Below are 21734 nucleotides of genomic sequence, written 5' to 3'. Positions count from 1 at the left end.
TGCTGCTGTGTTACTGGCATGTCTCAGTGATATTTACCGTTAAGTTTTATTTTAACCTGCCCTGTTAGCGATAGCGCGGCACTAACATTAGTACTAGCTTTAGCTTGGCACTAGCTTTAGCACTAGCGCGAGCACCACGCTAGCATTAAACTCTTTTTATGTGCCTTTTTTTTTTTTTGTAAATATCTCACGTTTCAATGTTTGTTTCAATGTGGGCACTTGCGGCTTTTACACAGCTGCGGCGTATGTATGTACCAAATGGTATTTCCATTACAAATGTACTCGTTGAGGCTTGTAACCAGGTGCGCTCTGTAGGCCGGGAATTACGGTACTCGTTTGTATATTTACGTAATGTATCGGAGTTCATCGTTTGCGCCCTGGCTATATCACAGACTGGGTTTCACAGTGTACTGGAGAGGCGAGTCCAAATTTGTAATTGCGTGACTTCAGTGAAGTAGCATGTGTCAAAGCGCTGGAAGAGTGAAATCAAAAGCATGCAGAAAAGGTCCCCAACGGAGCTCCATCCAGTAATAGTCATTGTTCCACACAAAGCAGCATGAATATGCTTTTGATTATTGTCATATGCTCTGTTTATGTTGTTACTCCGTGTGTGTTAAAGTAGAGGTTGTTTGAAGCTTTGCAATTTGGTAATGTGTCCATTAGCCAAGCTGGTTGTCCTCACAAGGGTCGCGGGAGTGGCAGAGCCTATCTTAGCTAACATCAGGCAAATGGCGGACTACACCCTGAACTGGTCGCCGGTCAGTCACAGGGCAGATAGCGACACCGTCACTGAGCGGGAAGTGATTTCACGCTGCCGGCACCAAAGTCTGCCGTGTGTACCACTACACCATCAGTGACGAATTTGTAACATATTTTCTTAATTTTAAGCTAGCAGACTTTCTGGTTGGGTTATGAAATGTTTCTTTTTTAAGCAGGTTTTCATTAACCTTCAACTGGGAGCGGCAACTAGCTTGAAGCAAGCGCTCGCTGTCTTTTTATTTCAAGAACTGCGTGAGCGATCGTGTGCCAATAAAGTGTGCGGGAGTCGGTAAAACTGCGGCGGGTGGGTCTGGAACCAAACCCCCGCGGCGTTCACTGTAATTACACTACTATCTGACTTTCTCTCAATTTACATTTAATTTGTCTAAAAAAGACAACAACTCCAAAAACAACCCAGTACAAATGGGAGGCTAAAATGCATTGTGACGTACTATACTAATACCGTAACGTGTATTATGGCGCAATTTTCGTCGTTGCTCTTTAAAAGCGTATTTATATACGTCACTGAAGGGGGTTGACATTAAAGTGGTAAAAGGTTGCCTTTGAGGTGAAGTCTTTCATAGCAGCGTGTCCGTACGGTAAATGTCAGCTGCTTGTGTGGATATGACGTGAAGAGTGTCTCACACACACACACACACACACACATGTGAGGAGTGGGTCGAGGATGCCGAAACTAAGTGCAAATCGCTACCTGCTTGTCACCGCGTCTCGCTAATGGACACGCCGTACTGTGGACGATGACGGCGTCGAGATAAATGTTTCATCCCTGTCGATCAAACATAAATGGCAGCCACGAATCGGATTTTCTGTACAAAAAAAAAAATATATATTCCCGTACTGTACCAGAACGTTGGGATCTGGTGTAATTTTTTCTCCCCCCCCCCCAGGGTTTTGTTCTCTACGAAAAGCACCGACACGAAATACAGATTCAAAAGGATTTTCATCATATCGTCTGACTTTGGTCGTAGAATCAGAGGTAGTGGCTGGAATCCAGAATTGGGTTTCATAGTTTTGCAAGGAACATTGACTTCTCCCTCCCGATTTTAGCAAAAATATTTTCGTTTATTCATGCTAACATCTTTACTTTGCCGGAAGTCGAGGTTTTCCGAAGTAGCGTAGGAGAGGGGGCAAAAGTCAATCATTTCAAATTCAACACCTGACACAAGGTGTGCCAAGGAACTATGTTGAATAGAGTTGAGGAATTTCATTTATTTAAAAAATTCTTTGTCACCACCTAGTGGCATCTATAGGCAAATCTGGTGGACGATATTGTTCAGATTTTTGCACAAAAATCGCGCAACCGAGCTAGTTCCTTCCATTTGGACCACTAAATACTGTAAATTTTGTTTTTTACGTACAGAGAATAAACTTCAAAAAGCTCAAAAGTGGTATTCGTCAAAAATGTTGTGTACCGTACCGTCAAATTTTGCGACACAAAATGACAATAAAGGATATTCAACTCAAAGCTAAGGTTAGCTGCACGTTACGTACCTATGACTGTACATGTGCACTATTTTAAAAAGTATGAAACTTTTTAAAGGTCAAAGAGAGTCCTTTACCACATCGCGTTCACCTTCCGAGGGTCCGCTCGATTAAAAGCACAATGCTGCATTCAGGGTCACCGCTGTTGTCACGCCGCATCTGAAGGCATCGCTCGTTCAGCAAAAAAAAAAAAAAAAAAAGGGACCTTGCTGAGTCAGCGTTACAGAAAAATGAAAATTGGGCCCCGCAGAAGGTCCGAATGAGGAAGTTTAGCAGAAGTCGTTCGGTCACCGCAACAATGGGATGTTTGTGTCGCCCCAAAAAAATTGGACCTTCCAGGCACGGGTGGGTTTCAAGGCTAATTCATCACGGAGCGGATGGTTAGTTGGGAAAATGAGCTCGTGGAGTATTTGCTAAGATGGACTTTTTCCTTATCTACACGAGTGGATACGCTAAGAGTCCAGGCACGTGGTTCTATGAGACTCTGCATGCAGAGATGAAGAGTCAAAAAGGGGACCATCTACAGCAAGTCTTTGGGGGCCAATTTCAAGTCCGTGTGCCCCCCCCCCCCCGGTCAAGGATCACCGTTTTAAGTGGCATTCCTCTTCTCCTTGCTCAGACTTTGGGAGGGGGTGTGACCAGCTCGGGACCGTCGTCCACGCTGACCACTGCTGGGGGGGAAAAAAGGAGAAGATGTCACACTCCAGCTTGTATAATATGTCAATCATTTGTGCTGGTAATTTCATTTAAGAGTTGGTGAGCATCTTTTTTTTTTTTTTTTTTTTACCTTTAACACTCCCCCTACACTCACACACACACACAACACACACACTTCCATCCGCTCCTCTCAGGCAGGAGGTTAAAGAGCATCCGGTGCAGGACCACCTGGCTAAGGAACAGCTTTTCTTATTCTTCTTCTTTTTCTTCTTTTTCTTTTTCTTCTTCTTCTTCTTTTTCTTCTTCTTTTTCTTCTTCTTCTTCTTCTTCCTTTTCCTCCTCCTCTTCTTCTTCCTCTTCTTCCTCCTCCTTCTCCTCCTCCTCTTCTTCCTCTTCCTCCTCTTCTTCCCCTTCTGTTCCTCCTCTTCTTCCTCCTCATCTTCTTCCTCTTCTCCTTCTTCTTTTCCTCCTTCTCCTTCTCCTCCTCCTCCTTACCCTCCTCTTCTTCTTCCTCTTCTTCTTCTCCTTATCCTTCTCCTCCTCCTCCTCCTCTTCTTCTTCCTCTTCCCCTCCTTCTCCTTCTTCTCCACCTTCTCCTTCTCCTCCTTCTCATTTTTCTTCTCCTCTTCTTCTTCCTCCTCTTCTTCCTTTTCCTCCTCTTCTTCTTCCTTTTCCTCCTCTTCTTCCTCTTCTTCTCCTCTTTCTCCTCCTCCTCATCCTCCTTCCCCTCTTCTTCTTCTCCTTCTTCTTCTTCCTCTTGCTCCTCTTCTTCTTCTTCTTCTTGTTCTTCTTCCTCTTCTTCTCTTCTTCCTCTTCTCCTCCTCCTCCTTCTTCCTTCTTCTTCTTCTCCTCCTCCTCTTCTTCCTCCTCTTCTTCCCCTCTTCTTCTTCCTTTTCCTCCTCCTCTTCTTCCTCTTCCTCCTCTTCTTCCCCTCTTCTTCTTCCTTTTCCTCCTCTTCTTCCTCTTCTTCTCCTCCTCCTCATCCTCCTTCCCCTCTTCTTCTCCTTCTCCTTCTTCTCCTTCTCCTCCTCCTCCTCCTCCTCCTTCTCCTTCTCCTCTTCTTCCTCCTCTTCTTCCTCTTCCCCTCTTCTTCTTCCTTTTCCTCCTCTTCTTCCTCTTCTTCTCCTCCTTCTCCTCCTTCTCCTCCTCCTCATCCTCCTTCCCCTCTTCTTCTTCCTCCTCTTCTTCTTCTTCCTCTTCTTCTTCTTTTTCTTCTTTCTCTTCTTCCTCTTCTCCTCCTTCTCCTCCTCCTTCTTCTCCTTCTCCTCCTTCTCCTCTTCTTCCTCCTCTTCTTCCTCCTTCCTCTTCCTCCTCTTCTTCTCCCTCTCCTCCTTCTCCTCCTTCTCGTTGTTCTCCTCCTCCTCAACCTTCTCCTCCTTCTCTGCCGTCAGCACTCTAAAGAGCAGCTTTTACTGTATGTAATTGAAAGAGTGCTCCGTTATCCCAACTCCATACTTCCTTCTGTCTCTCAGCAAAATGCTCAAGTCGTTCCTGTTCTTGACATAGGGGATGAATTACTCCTTTGCTAGCCTTAGATCGAGGTATTTTAATAGCGTTATCACTCGCTCTTTTCAAACGTTTTCAAGTGGCATCATTAGCCAGACACGGATGGGAATCCAAATCTGTCCCCCCCCCCCCCCCCTCGCAAAGCTCTTAACCTGCTTTGCCAACAGGCCGACGCCATGGAAACCCCCTGCGGAATGCCGAGGCGTTTTTTTATCAATGCACGCTTTTGCCGAAGAGGAGTCGCGCAAACCTTCGTGCGTGTGAAGGCTTCTTTTGTCTGCTTCCCAGTTGGATTGTCATTCATTCATTCATCCGTGCCTTCGACATTACTAGAGTCCTGCACCGGGTACCCAGATTATTGTTCCAAAAAAAATACGATTAACTGAATTTTGCTGTCATTTTGTCTTATACTCTCATCGTACCTCGGAAGCTGTGCAGCGCGAGTCCCGTTCGTTTCGTGGTGCTAAACCAAACCGTTGCCAGTGTTGACTGAGTTTTTTGGTTGAAGGCAATTCATCAAACTTTGCCCCCATGCTCGCCCCACATGCAATGAGAAAAACGAAAATTCCTCCCATTTCAGCCCCCGCCCGTTTGGCTAGCATACCTGTTACAAATTGGACAGGATCTTTAGGATGAGTTTACTTTTAAATGAAAAAGATTTTTGTCTTGATGTCTCACTTCTTGAGACTTTTTTGTGGGACTCCTCATGATAGACTTGCTGACCAAAGTTCACGTTGTTAAGCAAGAGTAGCACCAATAAAGAATTATTTTTTGCCAATTAAATTTCATGTTACGACACTAAAAGAATCCGGGTTCGGTCATTGTTTTCGAAGGACCCCTGAAAATGCCCAAAATTGACCTAAAATGGCAGATTTGCTCGTCTTTCAAGGTTTGGGTTCTTGAGGATTTTTTTGCAGGGCGACTCACGTTAGACATCTGCCAAATTTCCCGGTATGTTATGTTATATTATATTAGTGAAACAAGCTTCAGGAGCTCTGTTGGGCATTGAAGGAATCTGTGCAAAATAACTTTTAAATGATCTTTTCAGAGCATATTTACATTGCACTTTTTGAGAAATGTTCATTTTTAAACATTTAAGTGGAAGAACCGATCAAATGATGTGCAATACATTTTAATTGAATCATTTAGTATTTCTGTTTTTAAGGGTAGTCGGTGTTGATGCAGAAACTTCGCAAAGTCGTAAAATGACTGTAATGTGTTTTTTAATAACGAAAAAAGAACTCTTTACGATTCTACTTTATGAGTTGAATTTTCTGCGGAAGCTCCTGAGCCGAACTTTCGGGGACGTCGCCCCGCGGGATCTGATGAATGATGATGCGAAAGGCCTCGGTGAGCTGATTTATAGAATGCCAAATAAGCCAAGTCGTTGCCAGAGAGGGACTCGAGCTCGAGCTACAACAACAACAACAATCGGGCCGCCGGCTGCACCTTCCTGGCGATCAATACGACCCACCTCCGAGTAGCTCACTCGAAGAGAAGCTTTGTGACGCTACTCTTTCACCGCCCGCCCCTCCCCCCGCCATCCTCACGACAATTGCTTGCTGGCTGACAATCAAACTAAAAGGAAACAAAACACACTTGCTTGTTATGATAGCCGTGCATAATTAAAATACGACATCACGCGTTGGTCTCTCCGGCAACCTCCCACATTGCAGTGTTACTACACTTCATGTACTTTCTACGTCATTCATTTGACCATTGAAACATTTCCAAAAAAATGTCGTTAGTGCTTTAACGTGCGATTCTTTGGTCATCAGCCGGTGGGGGAGGGGGGGGGGGGTTTAGCAGCAGCTTGAAGCACAACTAAAATCCGTCACAGTGAAAGTGAGTCATCGTCCCCGCGCGTGACTGTACAGCCGCAGGACACAACATTAGGTACACCCGCAACCCTGAATGACAGCCAGCGATAAACGAGCTGTCACGGAAGCTTTTCATTTATTTTGTTTCTTCTTGCAGTAGGACACCTGTTTATCTTTGTCTAATATTTGTATATTCCAATATTTTTATTCTCGTCATCATTGGAAAAAGCGGCGCGGTGGCTCAGCTGGAAAGCGTTGACCTCACAGTTCTGAGGTCCTGGGTGTGGATTTCGCATGTTCTCCCCCGTGTCTGCGTGGGTTTTCTCCGGGCACTCCGGTTTCCTCCCACATCCCAAAAACATGCAACATTAATTGGACACTCTAAATTGCCCCTAGGTGTGATTGTGAGCGCGACTGTTTGTCTCAATGTGTCCTGCGATTGGCTGACAACCAGTTCAGAGTGTACCCCACCTCCTGCCCATTGACTGCTGGGATAGGCTCCAACACTCCTGCAAATACCATGAGGATAAGCGGCTAAGAAAATGGATGGATGGATGGTAGGTTTTCAAGGCAGGGTTATTGAAATTAAGGTGTTATGTATTTCAATTTGGATTATGGCCCATGGATTATGGTTTTAGACAAAATGTAGGGTTTCGACTCGTTTCAAATTCGGTTTTGCGTTTATAACAAGGTTGAACATCGGAAACGAGGGTTTCAAGTCTCGGTCGAGGTTTGAAACTTGTTAAGGTTCCAAAGTAAGGTGTCAAGGACTTCAGGTTTGCAAATAACAGCTTTTCAGTGTTTCAAACAAGGTTTTAGCTTTCAAATGAGTTTTTCGTGGATGGCTTTGGGTTTCCAGCTTGGGTAGGGTCGAGGTAAGCTTCTGTTCTGTCCCATCAGTTTGGGTTTTTTTTTTTTTTCTTTGTCTCACTAACTTGTGCAGTGGCAGCACGGTGGATCAGGTGGAAAGCATTGGCCTCACAGTTCTGAGGTCCCGGGTTTGATCCCACACCCGCTTGTTTGGAGTTTGCATGTGCCTCCCGTGCCTGTGTGGGTTTTCTCCGGGCACTCCGGTTTCCTCCCACATCCCAAAAACATGCAACATTAATTGGACACTCTAAATTGCCCGTAGGTGTGATTGTGAGTGGGACTGTAATCTGTCTTGATGTGACCTGCATTTGGCTAGCAACCAGTTCAGGGTGTACCCTGCCTCCTGCCTGTTGACTGCTGGGATAGGCCCCATCACTCCCGCGACCCTAGTGAGGATAAGTGGCTAAGAAAATGGATGGATGGATGGATGGATAACTTGTGCAGTTAGTGGAGTCCTTTGCTGAGTTCTCGTGTTTATTTTCCTTTTTATATGTGTGTTGTTTTAGAGCTGGCATTCTTTTATACTCTTTGTATTTTGTTCTAGTGTATTTTTTATTTTTTTTTTGCTCAGCATCTTTATCCTGTCGGGCTGAGTTCCCGAGTTAATTCTCCTCTTGCGTTTTCTTTGTTTTTGGTATCCGTTATTCCCGAAGCTCCTTTATTGTTGCTTCGCCGCATCTGTCTCCTCTTCGCTCCATCCGTCCATTTTCGTTTTCGCTGATTATTTCCAGGTATTGCACGTTGACATTTTCGCCGTAGTTGTTTTATGTTTCCTGTTTGTGCGTTATAAAATAACTCTCCGGAGCGCATTTTACTTTAAAAAAAAAAAAAAAAAAAAGATGCCCAACTCTTGCTTATGCACTTTGAGGTATTTTATTGGTTAATGTGGCTTCCTTCACAAGATGACTGTCAATTCGTGTGATTTCACTGATGAAAGGTGATTTTTGATGCCAGTGCAAGGGAAGTCAAGTCCACGCTTCAAAACGAACGTTTTATCGACTTCCTTTGAGCTGCTCCTTACCGCTGGAATCCTCTGGAGCCTCCGGCCTCATTAGCGGGCGAGAGCTGTGACAGGACGCAGGACGGCGGCGTGCAAACTCCGTTTAGCGTTTAGCACGTGCTAATTGGCATTAACGCCGTTAAAGAAAAAAGGGAGCTGGCACGCCGAGGTGGAGGATTCGCTCATTACCGGATGACTCATGCTCACAAGTCCAAATAACAGGAACAGACCGATGGGAGGAACATAATACTAAAAATCTTCATTTGGAACCCAAATCCTGATTTCTAACCTTAATTCTATCATTTGCATCCCTTCCGTGGAACTTTAAACACTAATTTGAAAATCCCAAAACATTCTAATTTAAAACCATAAGCCTGGTTTGAAGTCCTAATATTGTCTTCAAGTCCCAACCGTATCAAAACCCACATTTGAAACCCTACGGCTGCTTTGAGATCCTAAATTCAAAACACGAAGAGTGTCTTAAAACCCTCGTTTGAGATGAATCCATGGCTTGAAACCTCACTTTAATACTGTCATTTGAAACCCTACCTTTTGCTTGAAAGCTTAATCTTGTCTTGAAATCATAATTTAAAACTCTTAACAGGTGCATGGAACCCTAAACCTGACTTGAGACCTAAACTTGGGTGAAATCCCAATTTGAAGCTCAAACCTTTGCCTTTCCACCCTACTCCCGTCTTGAAACCATAACACTGGTTTTGAAAGTTTTTACCCTAAATTGAAATCCTGGCTTCGAAATTAAGCTTATAAATAGCATCCCTTATTTGCAAGCCCGACTCTGACGTGAAGGCCTAATTTGAAATCCTGCACTTTGCTTGAAGTCCTTTCCCCCGGCCAATTTAAAGCCCTGTCGCCAGTCACGACGCAAACACTTTTAGCCCGGCTAGACCGGTAAGCATGCAGAGAGGGTTTTTCCCCTGCATGAGTCACCGCTGAAGGCTCGATGGGGGGTGCGGTATAAAAAGCGCTGGTGTGGTGTGCGGCATAATGGGGGCTGGCACGCCTCTCCATTAAATAGAAGCACCTCTCTTGGCGCCGAGCCTCCGCATACATATTGAATGAATTGAGAATTTAAGCAAGACTGAACGCACTCAAGCTGACACGTTTCTGTCCTACATTTGACCCGATGCACTCAAAACACACTATTGAGCGTTTGTTGTAGTAGCTGTCACTATTACCGTTACAAGTACAACAATTTACAGCTCAAATCCCTGAAAGTTGTTAATGACAGCTGAGCATAGAAACAAACTTCAAGGCTTTCCAAGATATGTTTTACTGTCAGTGTCCAGAAAAGTGCTTTATTGAAATTATTAAATTTGTGCCCCTGGTGTATAGTGGTGCCCTTAATATGGAACAGTGGACGGGGGGAGGAAAAGTAGAAAAATGTAAGCTTTTGGGCTATAAGAGATGGGGAAATGAATGGATGCAAGGTTGGATGAAGGCTTGTCGGATGGTTGGTGTGCTGGATGTTGGATGAAGAGAAGTTGCATGATGGTAATTGGTTGCATTAATATGCATAGTAATGGATAGGCAGACAGACGAGGTTAGACTGGAATCCCCTTGAACCACAATGTTTACAGATGATATTGTGATCTGCAGTGAAAGCAGGCGGAGGACAATTCGAAAGATGGAGGCACGCACTGGAAAGGAGAGGAATGAAGATTGGCCCAAGTAAGACAGAATGAGAGGGGCGGAGGAGGAAGAGTGAAGCTCCAAGGAGAAGAGATACTTGAGTTCAACAATAGAGCAATGGTGATTGTGGTAAGGAAGTGAAGAAAATGGGTACAAGCAGGGTGGAACAGTTGGCAGAAGGTGTCTGGTGTTCTATGTGACAGAAGAGTCTCCGCTCTAGGATGAAGGACAAAGTTTATAAAACAGTGGCCATGATGTACGGATGAGAGATGGTGGCACGGAAGAGATGACAGGAAGCGAAACTGGAGGTAGCAGAAATGAAGATGTTGAGGTTCCCGCTCGGAGTGAACAGGTTGGATTGGGTTAGAAACGAGCTCATTAGAGGGACAGCCAAAATTGGATGTGTTGCAGACAAGGTTACAGAGACCAGACTTTGATGGTTTGGACATGTCCAGAGGCGAGAGAGTGAGGAAATTGGTAGGAGAATGGTAAGGATGGAGCTACGAGAGGAAGACCAAAGAAAAGGTTGATGGATGTTGTGAGGGAGGACATGAAGACTGTGGGTGTGAGAGAGGAGGATGCATGAGATAGGCTTAGATGGGAAAAGATTTAACGCTGTGGCGACCCCTAACGGGACAAGCCGAAAGGAAAAGAAGAATTGGTTGCATCCATGTCGGGTGAATTTTGGATGCCCGGGTGAACAAATATTGTACACTTGGTTGTATGAAAATACAGTTTGTTGGTCGCCTCGGTGGAGATGTTGTTGGGTGTTTTATGATGGCTACAAGATTGGTTGAGGCCATGCTTGCATCGAGAGATGTCAGATGCTTGATTGATTTATTGGTTGATGAGATGTATCATGTATTGAAGGCAGCCTGCCACTCACCTATCTGTTCCTGTGCGTGTGACCACGGAGGCTGAGCCTGTATGTCGGCCTGCGCCTGTTGCTGCTGTTGCTGTTCCTGTAGACTCTGACTATCTACAGAGATTCCGCTGTCACTGTGGAGCTTCTCGCCCTCCGGAGTCACCGTTTGGTTGTTTGTCGCTGCCGCTGCCGCCGCCGCCGCACGGTTGTTGGCCGCTTGTTTGTTCTGCTTGCAGCTGTTCCACCTGTGGACCGCAGAGACAGTTCTAGTTCCAGTACTTACTTTCAATGCACCTTATTCACTTTGAAACTGATAAACCCTAACTCTTAAAACCATAAACGTCACATTTCAGGTCCTAAACCAAGTTTCAAACCCTAACCAGCTGTCTTGAGACCCTAACCCTAATTTAAATCTATCACGATAATGTATTTTAAAACCATACTTTCAATCTGAAACCATTTTTTTGGAACATTAAACCTGTTTGAAAAGGTTCACGCTAGCTTTAAAAGCAAAACCTTGTTCGCGCACCCCACTTCCCGGTCTAACCCCCTGGCAGTACCGCCCACCACCGGCCCAGCCGACAAAAACTTGGACTGAGGGCTGACTTTCAATAGATCGCAGCGAGGGAGCTGCTCTGCTACGCACGAAACCCTGACCCAGAATCAGGTCGTCTGCAAGTCATTTAGCACCAGGCTCCCCACGGACATGCGGTGCGAAGGTCGGAGAGGGGGCGCCCATCGTCCGGGCGCACCCCGTCCCGGTCTCGAGCGGGTGCCGCCACACCCCCTGCCCACCCAGGCCCAGCCGGGGCGCCGCGGCATTACCCTAGCGCCGCGTCTAGGCGGGATTCTGACATGGAGCCGTTCAGTCACAAGTCATACTACTTGAAAGCCCATTTTGGAAGCCTAATTCTGAGCTGGAAAACGGCCCGCCCGCCCCGCAGGAATATTTGTAGAAAAAAGTTGCTGTCGTTGGTGAACTGGGGAGTTTGTGAAACAAGGTTCCACTCTATATGACTACAAAAGTACAAAACTGGTAACGATCTGTTTAAATACCTGCTTCCACTAGTTACAGTCTCCATGGCAACCATGATGACATCCCCCGCCCCCCACTATCTGGTTTCGTTGTTAAATAAAACAGGACGTTCTGTAGTTGATTTTGTTATTCTAGCAACAATCATGTCGTTTACATGCGATGATAACGTGCTGCGCCACGTTTGCCCGAAGCCGTTTGTCTTTGCTTTCGCATGTTTACGCTGGAAAAACAGCAAAAAGCGGGCGTGCGCTTGCGTGCCATGTGCTTCTCTTTACGAGCGCTCTGCTGTCAAATTAACACCCAAACATTTGATTTCCCTGCTAGTAAATATGTAAACGATCCCCCCCTTCCCTCTTGAGGAATAGATGCAATGTACGTGCGCATGTTTGCGTGATTGTGTGGGTAGCTCCCCCCGCACCGCCCTTAGCCCCACCTCAGCCGTATAAAAGTGGCACTTGAGTTTCCCCCGGTTGGCACTTTTCAAAATAATCAATGTGTGTAAAGGGGCTGTGTGCGTGCGCATGTGTGTGTGTGTGTGTTTGTGTGTGTGTGTGTGTGTGTGACCTCCATAATGCATTTTGCGCTGAGTGTTTTTGTTGTGAAAAGGTTTATAGTATTAGTAGGTCAGACCCTGCAGCCCAAGGACACATGATTCACCCTAAAACCACCATTTTCATCTTGTATGTCGCACTTTGTTTTGTTTTGCTGTTCTGTCCTTGTAACTACGGCTTGAACCTGTAATCTGAAGCCCAACCCTGGCTGAGAACCCGAGTTTGAAACTGCAAATGTAAAATTTCACAGAAGACTTAAAGAAATCTCATTTGAAAGCGTACGGCACATTTAAAACCTTAATTGAATATCCTAAACCCTTGAAAATCCCTGACTTGAAACCTCGACATTGTCTTGAAACCCTTGCGTTGTTTACGAATCGTAGTTTGAAACCCTCTCCTTTTGAAAATTTACTTTTCTCGTGCCTTTTGTCTGGGTACGCAACTGACCTCTTGAAGGCAATGTAGGCCACCAGGCCCACCACCACGGCGGCCAGGACGGAGCAGTAGATGGGGATGAGGTTCTCGTTGAGACCGTGGCCCAGGAAGCGCGGCGAGCCGGCGCTGGGCGTGGTGGTCTCGCCGCCCGGCCACGGGCCCTCGGAGCCGTCCGGGAGGAAGTAGTTGGTGAACGCGGGCGACGTCGGTTCCGTCTCGGAGGAGATGGATGGGAAGTAGGTGGGCAGCAGGGGATCTGAGCCAGGGAAGCGAACAGATTTTTAATGGAGATTTTTTTTACGTTAGGGATAAGTGGGACGGTGCCAACAACTTTTATTAGTCTTAGTTTCACATTCAAGAAAGCAGTTTTACATAATATACTACTATTCGTCAGATGGCATATATTATAAAAACAGCACACACAAAATTTACAAAATTACTTTTTGCATTCAAAAGATTTTGCACGTTTCCTCTTAAAGCCCCACTGACACGAAAAGCATGATTTTTAGTATGTTTTTAATTAAAAAAAAAAACGCAGCCGGAATGGACCCATCCGTTTTTTTCACCACACATGATTTTGACGTACATGGCTTTTTGTAACTCCCGACATGAAAATCGTCTCGAGGGATTTGTTTTGGGGAAGAAGCAGGAAGTGACGTTGTCCGCAGGAGCACACTCAGGCGGTCTTGTTTGCTTATGCTAGTTTTACTTGCTGGAAGGCAGATCTTTGTTCCTTCATGTTAGCCAAAATGCCTGCTCGTTGTATTGCTGGATATTGTGCGAACACTCGGGAGGATAAATTCATTTCATACTTTTCCAAAAGACCCGGTTCGTCGTGAAAAATGGATTCCACAGGTGCAACGGACGAGAGCTTTGTGGGTTCCAAATGACAGGTAAGTGTATATAGAGCTACTAAAAAAATAACAATAGTTGTGGGGGGGGGGGTGTAATCCTCTCATAACGTAACAAAAGATCCGCGTACTTAAGTCAGGGGTTCTAAATGTGTTCATGTGCCCTTCGAGCACGGCTTCGGCCGGGCTGGCTCATACATCCTGCCTGAGAGTCTGTTGTTAGTTGGAAGTGATCCGCATATCATCTAAAAATTGCTTGAAACGATAGGGTAATATTGCCTCGGTCACTTCACTCGATTGTGAGATGTTCTCTTCTTCGAAAAGAGCTTCCGTGTCCCTTAGGAAGTTGCCACTACGTGTTTACTACGTGTAACACCTGCTGATGACGTTGCAGGCAACATGGCGACCACTTGGATGTCAAGTGAGACTTCCGCAACTTTGCGCATGGATGACACGCTCTCCGCTCATATTTATTTTTTTTCGTAAAGACAATGAAGTGAATAATATGTATTTTTCATTTCAATATCTATTTTAGAATGTATGTCGGGATGTCAGTGGGGCTTTAAAAAAACAAACATATGATTAACTTGGTTTTGAGTAATAACTAAAGTTTGTCAGTTTTAATACTAAAAAAACTGTTCATAGGATTACTTTAATTTTAGATACGCAGCTCTAACCAGCGGCGTTACACTAGATTTATGACAAAAATACAGCCCTCATGTCATTCTGACCAGCAAACAAACTTAATTTACCCGACTCGAACTGTTCCAAGCAGACTTTATTATTCTTTATGGAACTGTGAGACAGCAAAGCGTTTTTTTTTTTTTCTCCCCAAGGAAACAGCAGAGCAGCAAATTCAGCCCGCCAACAAGTGTCTGTCTGCTAAATAATGGCCGCAATCAAAGTGTTCTTCGATGAAGTCGCTTTTTTTTTTTTCTCCTCCCAGCACATTTTTGTCGCAGCTGTTTTTGAGCTCTGCTTGTGATGTTGCACAGAGAAAGTGTTTCTCAGTGGTCCCTCTTAGCCCCTCCCCAACCCCCACAAAAAAATTGTAGCCTGGATCAGGACCGTATGGATCCATAGATCATGATAGGGGTGGGTGGCTTGAGGAGGACGAGGGAATGTCTGGTTCCCGCCTTCCCTTTTTTCGCAACTAATAATTGGTCGTAGTTTTCATGTTCCCGGAGCACAATGTGCACTCCGGGCGTTCGCCATTAAAGTCCAGTGCGGTGAAGCTGTCAGGCCTGTTCCTGATTCCTTGCCCCTCAGGGCTCTGGTCTGCCAGAACCCTCTACTTGGAGAGCGGTTGGAGAGAAGGAGGATTGATGACGGGGGCGGGTGGTGGTGGTGGTTGGTGGGGGTCGGGGTGGGGGGGGGGACTGCTCCTCATTAGCTCCGAGGCGGAGCAGGAAGGATTAACCCTGTGAAATCTCCCAAGATTTCTTCAAAGCCAAAAGCGGCAACGCTCACACTACGCTTTAATGATGTGACATGTTGTTGGGTTTTTTGGGGTTTTTTTTTTTTGTGGCTTGGATCGATTACAGAAAACACAAAACAAATTGAAATCCCAATTTCCTCTTGCTTATCCCAGGAGGTTTACATCTTCCGGTTTGGAGTTTTTCGAGAACTCAACCTGTGAGGTTCCCAAAATGGGTGAATTCGCCATTTTGAAGAAAGTGATTAATCAAAAAATGTTTGTATATCCGTACTTCCGCTATTAAAAATGATCATCACCGCCTCTAAGGAGCAAGTCTGTACGTTAGTTTCTTTGCAACTTGGTCAAGCTTAGTCACAACACGATTAAGGAAAAATACTAGTTAATTTAACATGAAGACAGTTTTAGTTCTTCCATTCACAACATCACTAAGATGAGGTTTAAAAAGTAATTGCACTTTTTTTTTTTGCACTTCCGCGCCAGAGATGAGCCATCGCGGATGAGCCGGCCGATGTGGCTTATGACAGAGCCGAGCCGTCCTGCTTTAGGGGGGTGCTCACAGACGCCGCAGTACGGAGCAACACAGTTGAGCCGATGCGCTTTATGCGCACACGCGGCCGAGTGAGGCATTCTCGGGTGGGTTCTTCAGAGCCGCCCCCATCCCCAAAGCCTGACGCGGCACCTCGTGGCTGATTTTCGGCGCCGTGGTGGCATATAATGGAGCCGAGCCGTGCTGCTTTTCGGGGGATGTTCAAAGCCGCCGCAGTACTTGTTGAACACCGTCGAGCCGGGCCGCATTACTGCCTACCTGTTTTTGGAACCCGCAAAGCTCTCGTCCTCTGCACCCGTGCAATCCATTTTTCACAACAAACCGGGTCTCTTGCAAACTTATGACGGCTAAATCCATCCTCCCGAGTGTTTAAGCAATGTCCAGCAATGCAACGAGCCGGCATTTTGGCTAACTCGAAGGAACAACGGGCTACCTTCCCGGAGGTAAAACTAATGGAAACAAACGAGTCCACTTGGGGGCGCCGCTGCCCTTTACGTCACTTCCTGCTTCTTCTCGAAAACAAATCCCTCGAGAGGATTTTCATGGCGGGAGTTACAAAAAGCTGTATACCTCAAAATCATGTTTTGTGGTGAAAAAACGCATGGGCCCATATTGGCTGATGTTTTTTCATTAATAACATACTCAAAATCATCCATTTCATGACAGTTAATTGAGTTCATTAGTTCGTGGGGTGAAAAATTTGTTTTATGGAAACGGTCAGTTTTGTATTGCATGGCCAAACGTGTTAGCTCATAAATACAGTATTCTAATTAAATGACCTTTATTGTAGTTTTTAATAGAGAACACAGACCATCCATTTATTTTCTTGGCCGTTTATCCTCACAAGTCTTGCGGGGAGTGCTGGAATCTATCCCAGCTACCAACGAGCAGGAAGCAGGGTACACCCTGAACTGGTTGCTAGCCAATCGCAGGGCACATCGAGACAAACAGCCGCACTCACAATCACACCTTGGGGCAATTTCGAGTGTCCATTTAATGTTGCATGTTTTTGAGATGTGGGAAGAAACCGGAGTGGCCGGAGAAAACCCACACAGGCACGGATTTGCAAACTCCACACAGGCGGGTCCGAGATTGAACCCAGGACCTCAGAAGTGTGAGGCCAACGCTTTCCAGCTGAGCCACTGTGCTTCCAAACACAAACTACTTTTATGTAAATATGACTGACAGTGGGAAGATATTTATTACTTTCAAAAAGCTTTATCATTTCCCTGTTCCGTCTCGTCCAAGGAGCTGTGAGTTTGCTGGTTTGTGCGCGTTTTCCTTGTGTGTAATTTGGCGAGCACGCAAACGACGCATCGCAATGTGCGCGCCCTCTGATGTGGTCCCAAACTTATCATCTGTCTTCTCTTCTGTTTCCACTTGTGGAAAAGATTTGCTGCATTGTCTCCGCACGAAACGCCACCTCCGGCTTGCCTGCCGGGGGCGCCTACGAGCAGCGGCCGGCTCGGTACTGTATATCAACCAATGAAACGATGCCGCTCGCTGATGGTTGATGACAGGGCATTCTAGCCTGGCTGCCAGATCGCTTTACAGAACGGGTAGAAAATATCTTTTGCAGACAGCAAGGCCTCACGCGCGCGTCTATTTAAAGCTATTGATTGGCCGGGGGGGAGGGAAAAAAAAACAGAGAGAGGCGTCCGTTTCGTGACCTTTTCGCCGCGCCTCGTCAGGTTTCCGGCGCTCGGCCCGTGCATCATCCTGCTAATGCGCGGCCGGCTAATGCTATTAGCGGAGTAACACAAGCCGGCAAATGGGATAAAGTGAAGGTGTGTTAACAATCATCGCTGTTCATGTCTTTCTGCATGTGTGCAGCTCGGCGCTACAATGATGCCTTGGCTTAAGAAGTTTTATTTATGTGACCAAGGTAGTAATCGAATATAGTTGTGGATAGACTCAGGACAGAAGTAAGTATCTGCGAGCAACAGCATGGTTTCATGCCTAGAAAGAGTACCACAGATGCATTATTTGCCTTGAGGATGCTCGTGGAAAAGAACAGAGAAGGTCAGAAGGAGCTACAATGTTTTTTCATTGACCGAGAGAAAGCCTATGACAGAGTACCAAGAGAGGAACTGTGGTACTGCATGTGCAAGTCCGGTGTGGCGGAGAAATATGTTAGAATAGTACAGGACATGTATGACGGCAGCAGAACAGCGGTGAGGTGTGTCAGAAGAATTTAAGGTGGAGGTGGGAGTGCATCAGGGATCCGCGCTGAGCCCCTTCTTGTTTGCGGTAGTAATGGATAGGCTGACAGATGAGGTTAGACTGGAATCCCCTTGGAGCGTGATGTCCGCAGATGATATTGCGATATGCAGTGAAAGCAGGGAGCAGGCAGAGGAACAATTGGAAAGATGGAGCCACGCACTGGAAAGGAGAGGAACGAAGATTAGCCGAAGTAAAACAGAATGAAAGGGGCGGAGGGGGAAGAGTGAAGCTCCAGGGAGAAGAGATGGCGAGGGTGGAGGACTTCAAATACTTGGGGTCAACAATACAGAGCAATGGTGAGTGTGGTAAGGAAGTGAAGAAACGGGTCCAAGCGGGGTGGAACAGTTGGCGGAAGGTGTCTGGTGATCTATGTGACGGAAGAGTCTCCGCTAGGATGAAGGGCAAAGTTTATAAAACAGTAGTGAGGCCGGCCGGTGATGTACGGATGAGAGATGGTGGCACTAAAGAAACAACAGGAAGCAGAACAGTAGGTCGCAGAAATGAAGATGTTGAGATTCTCGCTCGCTATTCATCCCCCGACCCAGAGAATGTCCGTCACCCCCGCTGGTAAAAATTTTCTATAGAACTTTTCTAAAGAACTATAGAACTTTAGGACCCAAGTTCTATAGAATTTCTTGAGAAACATTTTTGTTCTGTAGAAAATTCTATAGAAAATCACAGCAAACGTTCTACAGAACAAGTTGTTCTGTACAAATTCTCTAGAATTGTATAGATATCTATAGAATTTCGATAGAATTTTTTTAGCAGGGCCCCTTTTCAGACTGAGGACCATGGACTCAGGCTTGGAGGTGCTGATTCTCAATCTAATGAGAGTTGTTGATGAAGAACAACATCATAGGCAAAAAAAAAAACTGAGGTGTAAAATTGAGGCCACAAACCCGGAACCCTTCAACAGAAATTCTGGTTCTCTGACGAAGAGAAGCCTTGGCAGAGTCCAACCACACCAATCAGAAGCAAATCTGACATACTTTTTGCATTGAAGACCAACTCTGTCACCGATTTTATGGGGACCAAAGGGCCCATATTCCCCCCTAGAGCCCAAGTAAATGCTGGTCCAATTTATTCTTGTCGAACTTTACTGAAGCGGACCTGACCGCACATCTCAGTGGGCCCGCAATGCGAGTTCATCTATTCATTGGGCGTTTGCCTGATTGCGAAACTGCCCAGCGAGACCAATTTATCGTCAGGGCGTGGACCAGGGAAGGTCCTGTGTGGAGCTCCTCATCGGGCCGCACAATGACATCTTTATCCTAACCCCCCCATCCCCACCCCCCAACCCCTCGAGAACACTCGCCCCTCTGTGGCGGCGACGCCTCGTTCGCCGCATCCCAGCTTCCTTTCCAGAGGAAGGATGGTGGACAGAGGAAGGGAGTGTTGATGAACAGACCAGCTGCTGTCCAGGTTCTTAATTAGCTGAGGATGCTCAATGGGCACCGGCCAAGAGAGGCGAAAGTGAAATGAAGGGGAAAGTCGGGGGGGTACGCGCAGCACCTGCTGGATGGGAGACCACTCACTCCCGAAATCTTAATTAATCTCCTAAATGACACTATTTCCATATTTTCTGGTCATTGGCGGACGATGGTGGACTGCCGTATTCATGACAGGTCTTTAAAGCCTGCCTGGTGGGCTTTTTGTTGACGTGTGAATCGTGTGGTTTGTCACAGACAAACGTTTTCGTTTAGGGTCTGAGCACGTTGTGTTTTTAAGGTGTTTAAAAAAAAATAATAATAAAATATGATGTAATGAGTTTCATCCAGTGAAAGTGTGTGTAACTAAAACCCCCCCAACAGGTCGAAAATACTGCTGCTTGAGTGCCGACTCGAACTAGAAGATCGTATTTCATACTGCGTGTATTTTGTAAGAAAATTTGTGATTGTCTCTAGAGACCAGAATACTGCCGCTCAAGTTCTAACCAGGCGGCACGGTGGTTCAGCTGGTAAAGCGTTGCCTCACAGTTCTGAGGACCCGGGTTCGATCTCGGCCCCGCCTGTGTGGAGTTTGCGTGTTCTCCCTGTGCCTGTGTGCATTTCCTCTCGGCACGCCGGTTTCCTCCCACATCCCCAAAACATGCAACATTAATTGGACACTCGAAATTGCCCCAAAGTGTGATTTTGGCTGTTTGTCTCAAGGTGCCCTGCGATTGGCTGGCGACCAGTTCAGGGTGTTCCCCGCCTCCTGCCCGCTGACAGCTGGGATAGGCTCCAGCACTCCCCGTGATCCTCCTGTGGATAAGTGGCGAAGAAGATGGATGGATGGATGGATGGATGGATGGATGGATGGATGGATGGACGGACGGATGGATGGATGGATGGATGGACGGACGGACGGATGGACGGACGGATAGATGGACGGAGTTCTAACTACAGCAATAAATGAAAAAGTGAGAAAATCGTATTGATACTACATGTCCTTAAACCTTGTTACAGTTTTATAATTAGAATTAATTCTAATTATGTAATCATTTGAAATTGAATTAGTGACATGTTCATAAAGGTTCCAGAAGACCCTCCAATAGATGCAAAATGTTGCCGTTCGTGTGTCTACTGCAACAACAAAACCATATTTCATATTGCACACCTTTAAGCCTCATCTAAGTAAACAATATTTTTATTAGATTTCTGACATGTTCTTAATTGTGTTTAGGCTATTTTCCCATGTAACGTGGAAATGTCCAAGTATTTCATCCCGAAGATTGGGAAACTGCAAAGAAAAACTATTTTAATGATGTCTCCTCATTAGTTTTTAATATCCGCGTTGAAGTCGGCTTCTGTCAAGTCGGATCTTCAAATGGCAGGAAGTGGAAACGCTTTAGCGCGAAAGGTCAAAGATGAGAGAACACTTGAATGTGTTGCTCTCCCACGATGAACAACAACAAGACTGGAAGTTGTAAATGAAGTCTGGCCTGCGGGGCATCGATTCAAACGTGAAGTTCAGAGACGCTGCGATGATGAAATAGCAAAGAGGTCTTGATTAAAAACCATGTCTGGGAAAGTTTGGGAACTTTGATTTTTATTTTGTATTTTTTTCTGCTCCCTGTAACTCATTAGGGAGTGCTTTGTGTCCGAAATGGCGGCTCGTAAATTAGTTCAATGTCTTTTTTTAGGTCATCCACAATGGGTGAATTGATGAGCGACCGGGCAGCGCGGTGCGCTAAGTGGTTTAGCACGTCTGGTCAAAGCGTAATGTTAGAAAATGGCTTCTAAAAGACCCTCCAGCTGGTCCGACATGCTGCTGCTTGAGCGCTGACTAGAAAGAGAAAATGCCAGTTATCCAGGATTCTTACCAACTGTACCATTTTGAATTTGCCTAGCAGTCAAAAGGTTCTGGGATCAAATCTCTTGTTTTGATTAGGATCGTTGAAGCAGCTTAAAATGTCATTGGTGGGAAACTTGTAGATTCGTTGAGAAAAATTTTTTTTAGGGGGGCCTTGACACGAGGGGAGGCTGTGATCAAGACCGGCCGCCAACATCTTCATCATCATCAACATCTTTGGTGTTTATAATAAGAACATTCCAATTTCCGGCAGCATTTTGGCGGTATTTTGTCTGTATTTTTGCTTTATGTTAACATTTCATAGAGAAGCATTCTGTTTACTACGGCGTAGTTATAACTTATAGACATACGTACGCATATGGTATCGAGCGGTCTGCACGTTTGTCAGTATGGCGAAAGTCTTGGAGCGAAAAGATGAAGATCGTGCCAGGGAAATTGATAAAAAAACACGGGGTAAAAAAAACTGTTTCAGATGGGCGTAGCTTGAAAAAAAGTGTAACCGTGCAGATCGGAACCAAAACGGTATCAACACGTCCAACCGAACACGTACAAAAAGTGGACGTTCCCGGCAAAGTTCTGTGCACTCTGTGTTCCGATATGATCAATTATGGAAGCCGAGGAGCCAAAAATATCCAGGAGCATATCCAAACCGGGAAACATAAATGTAAATTTCTCAAATATTATATACAGTAATTGACAACTGCTAATAGAATTAGACATATCTGTCGC

The 21734-nt window shown here is 45.7% G+C and overlaps 1 protein-coding gene across 1 annotated transcript in view; it reads right to left on the bottom strand.

Annotated features, from left to right (window-relative positions):
* Nucleotides 1-2877: 2877 nt before the first annotated feature.
* Nucleotides 2878-21734, bottom strand: part of ngfra (nerve growth factor receptor a (TNFR superfamily, member 16)) — a 35079-nt gene continuing 16222 nt past the window's right edge. The window contains exons 5-7 of the mRNA XM_061846469.1: nt 12665-12908; nt 10652-10875; nt 2878-2933 (exon numbers count right to left, since the gene is read on the bottom strand). Of these exons, the coding sequence (XP_061702453.1) occupies nt 2878-2933; nt 10652-10875; nt 12665-12908 (524 nt within the window). The remainder of the gene's footprint in view (nt 2934-10651; nt 10876-12664; nt 12909-21734) is intronic.

This window comes from Syngnathoides biaculeatus, chromosome 16 (genome assembly GCF_019802595.1).
Source record: "Syngnathoides biaculeatus isolate LvHL_M chromosome 16, ASM1980259v1, whole genome shotgun sequence".
In the NCBI taxonomy this organism is placed as follows: Eukaryota; Metazoa; Chordata; class Actinopteri; order Syngnathiformes; family Syngnathidae; genus Syngnathoides; species Syngnathoides biaculeatus.
The sequence above is the reverse complement of the archived record's forward strand: the minus strand, read 5'-3'. Positions and strand labels throughout refer to the sequence as shown.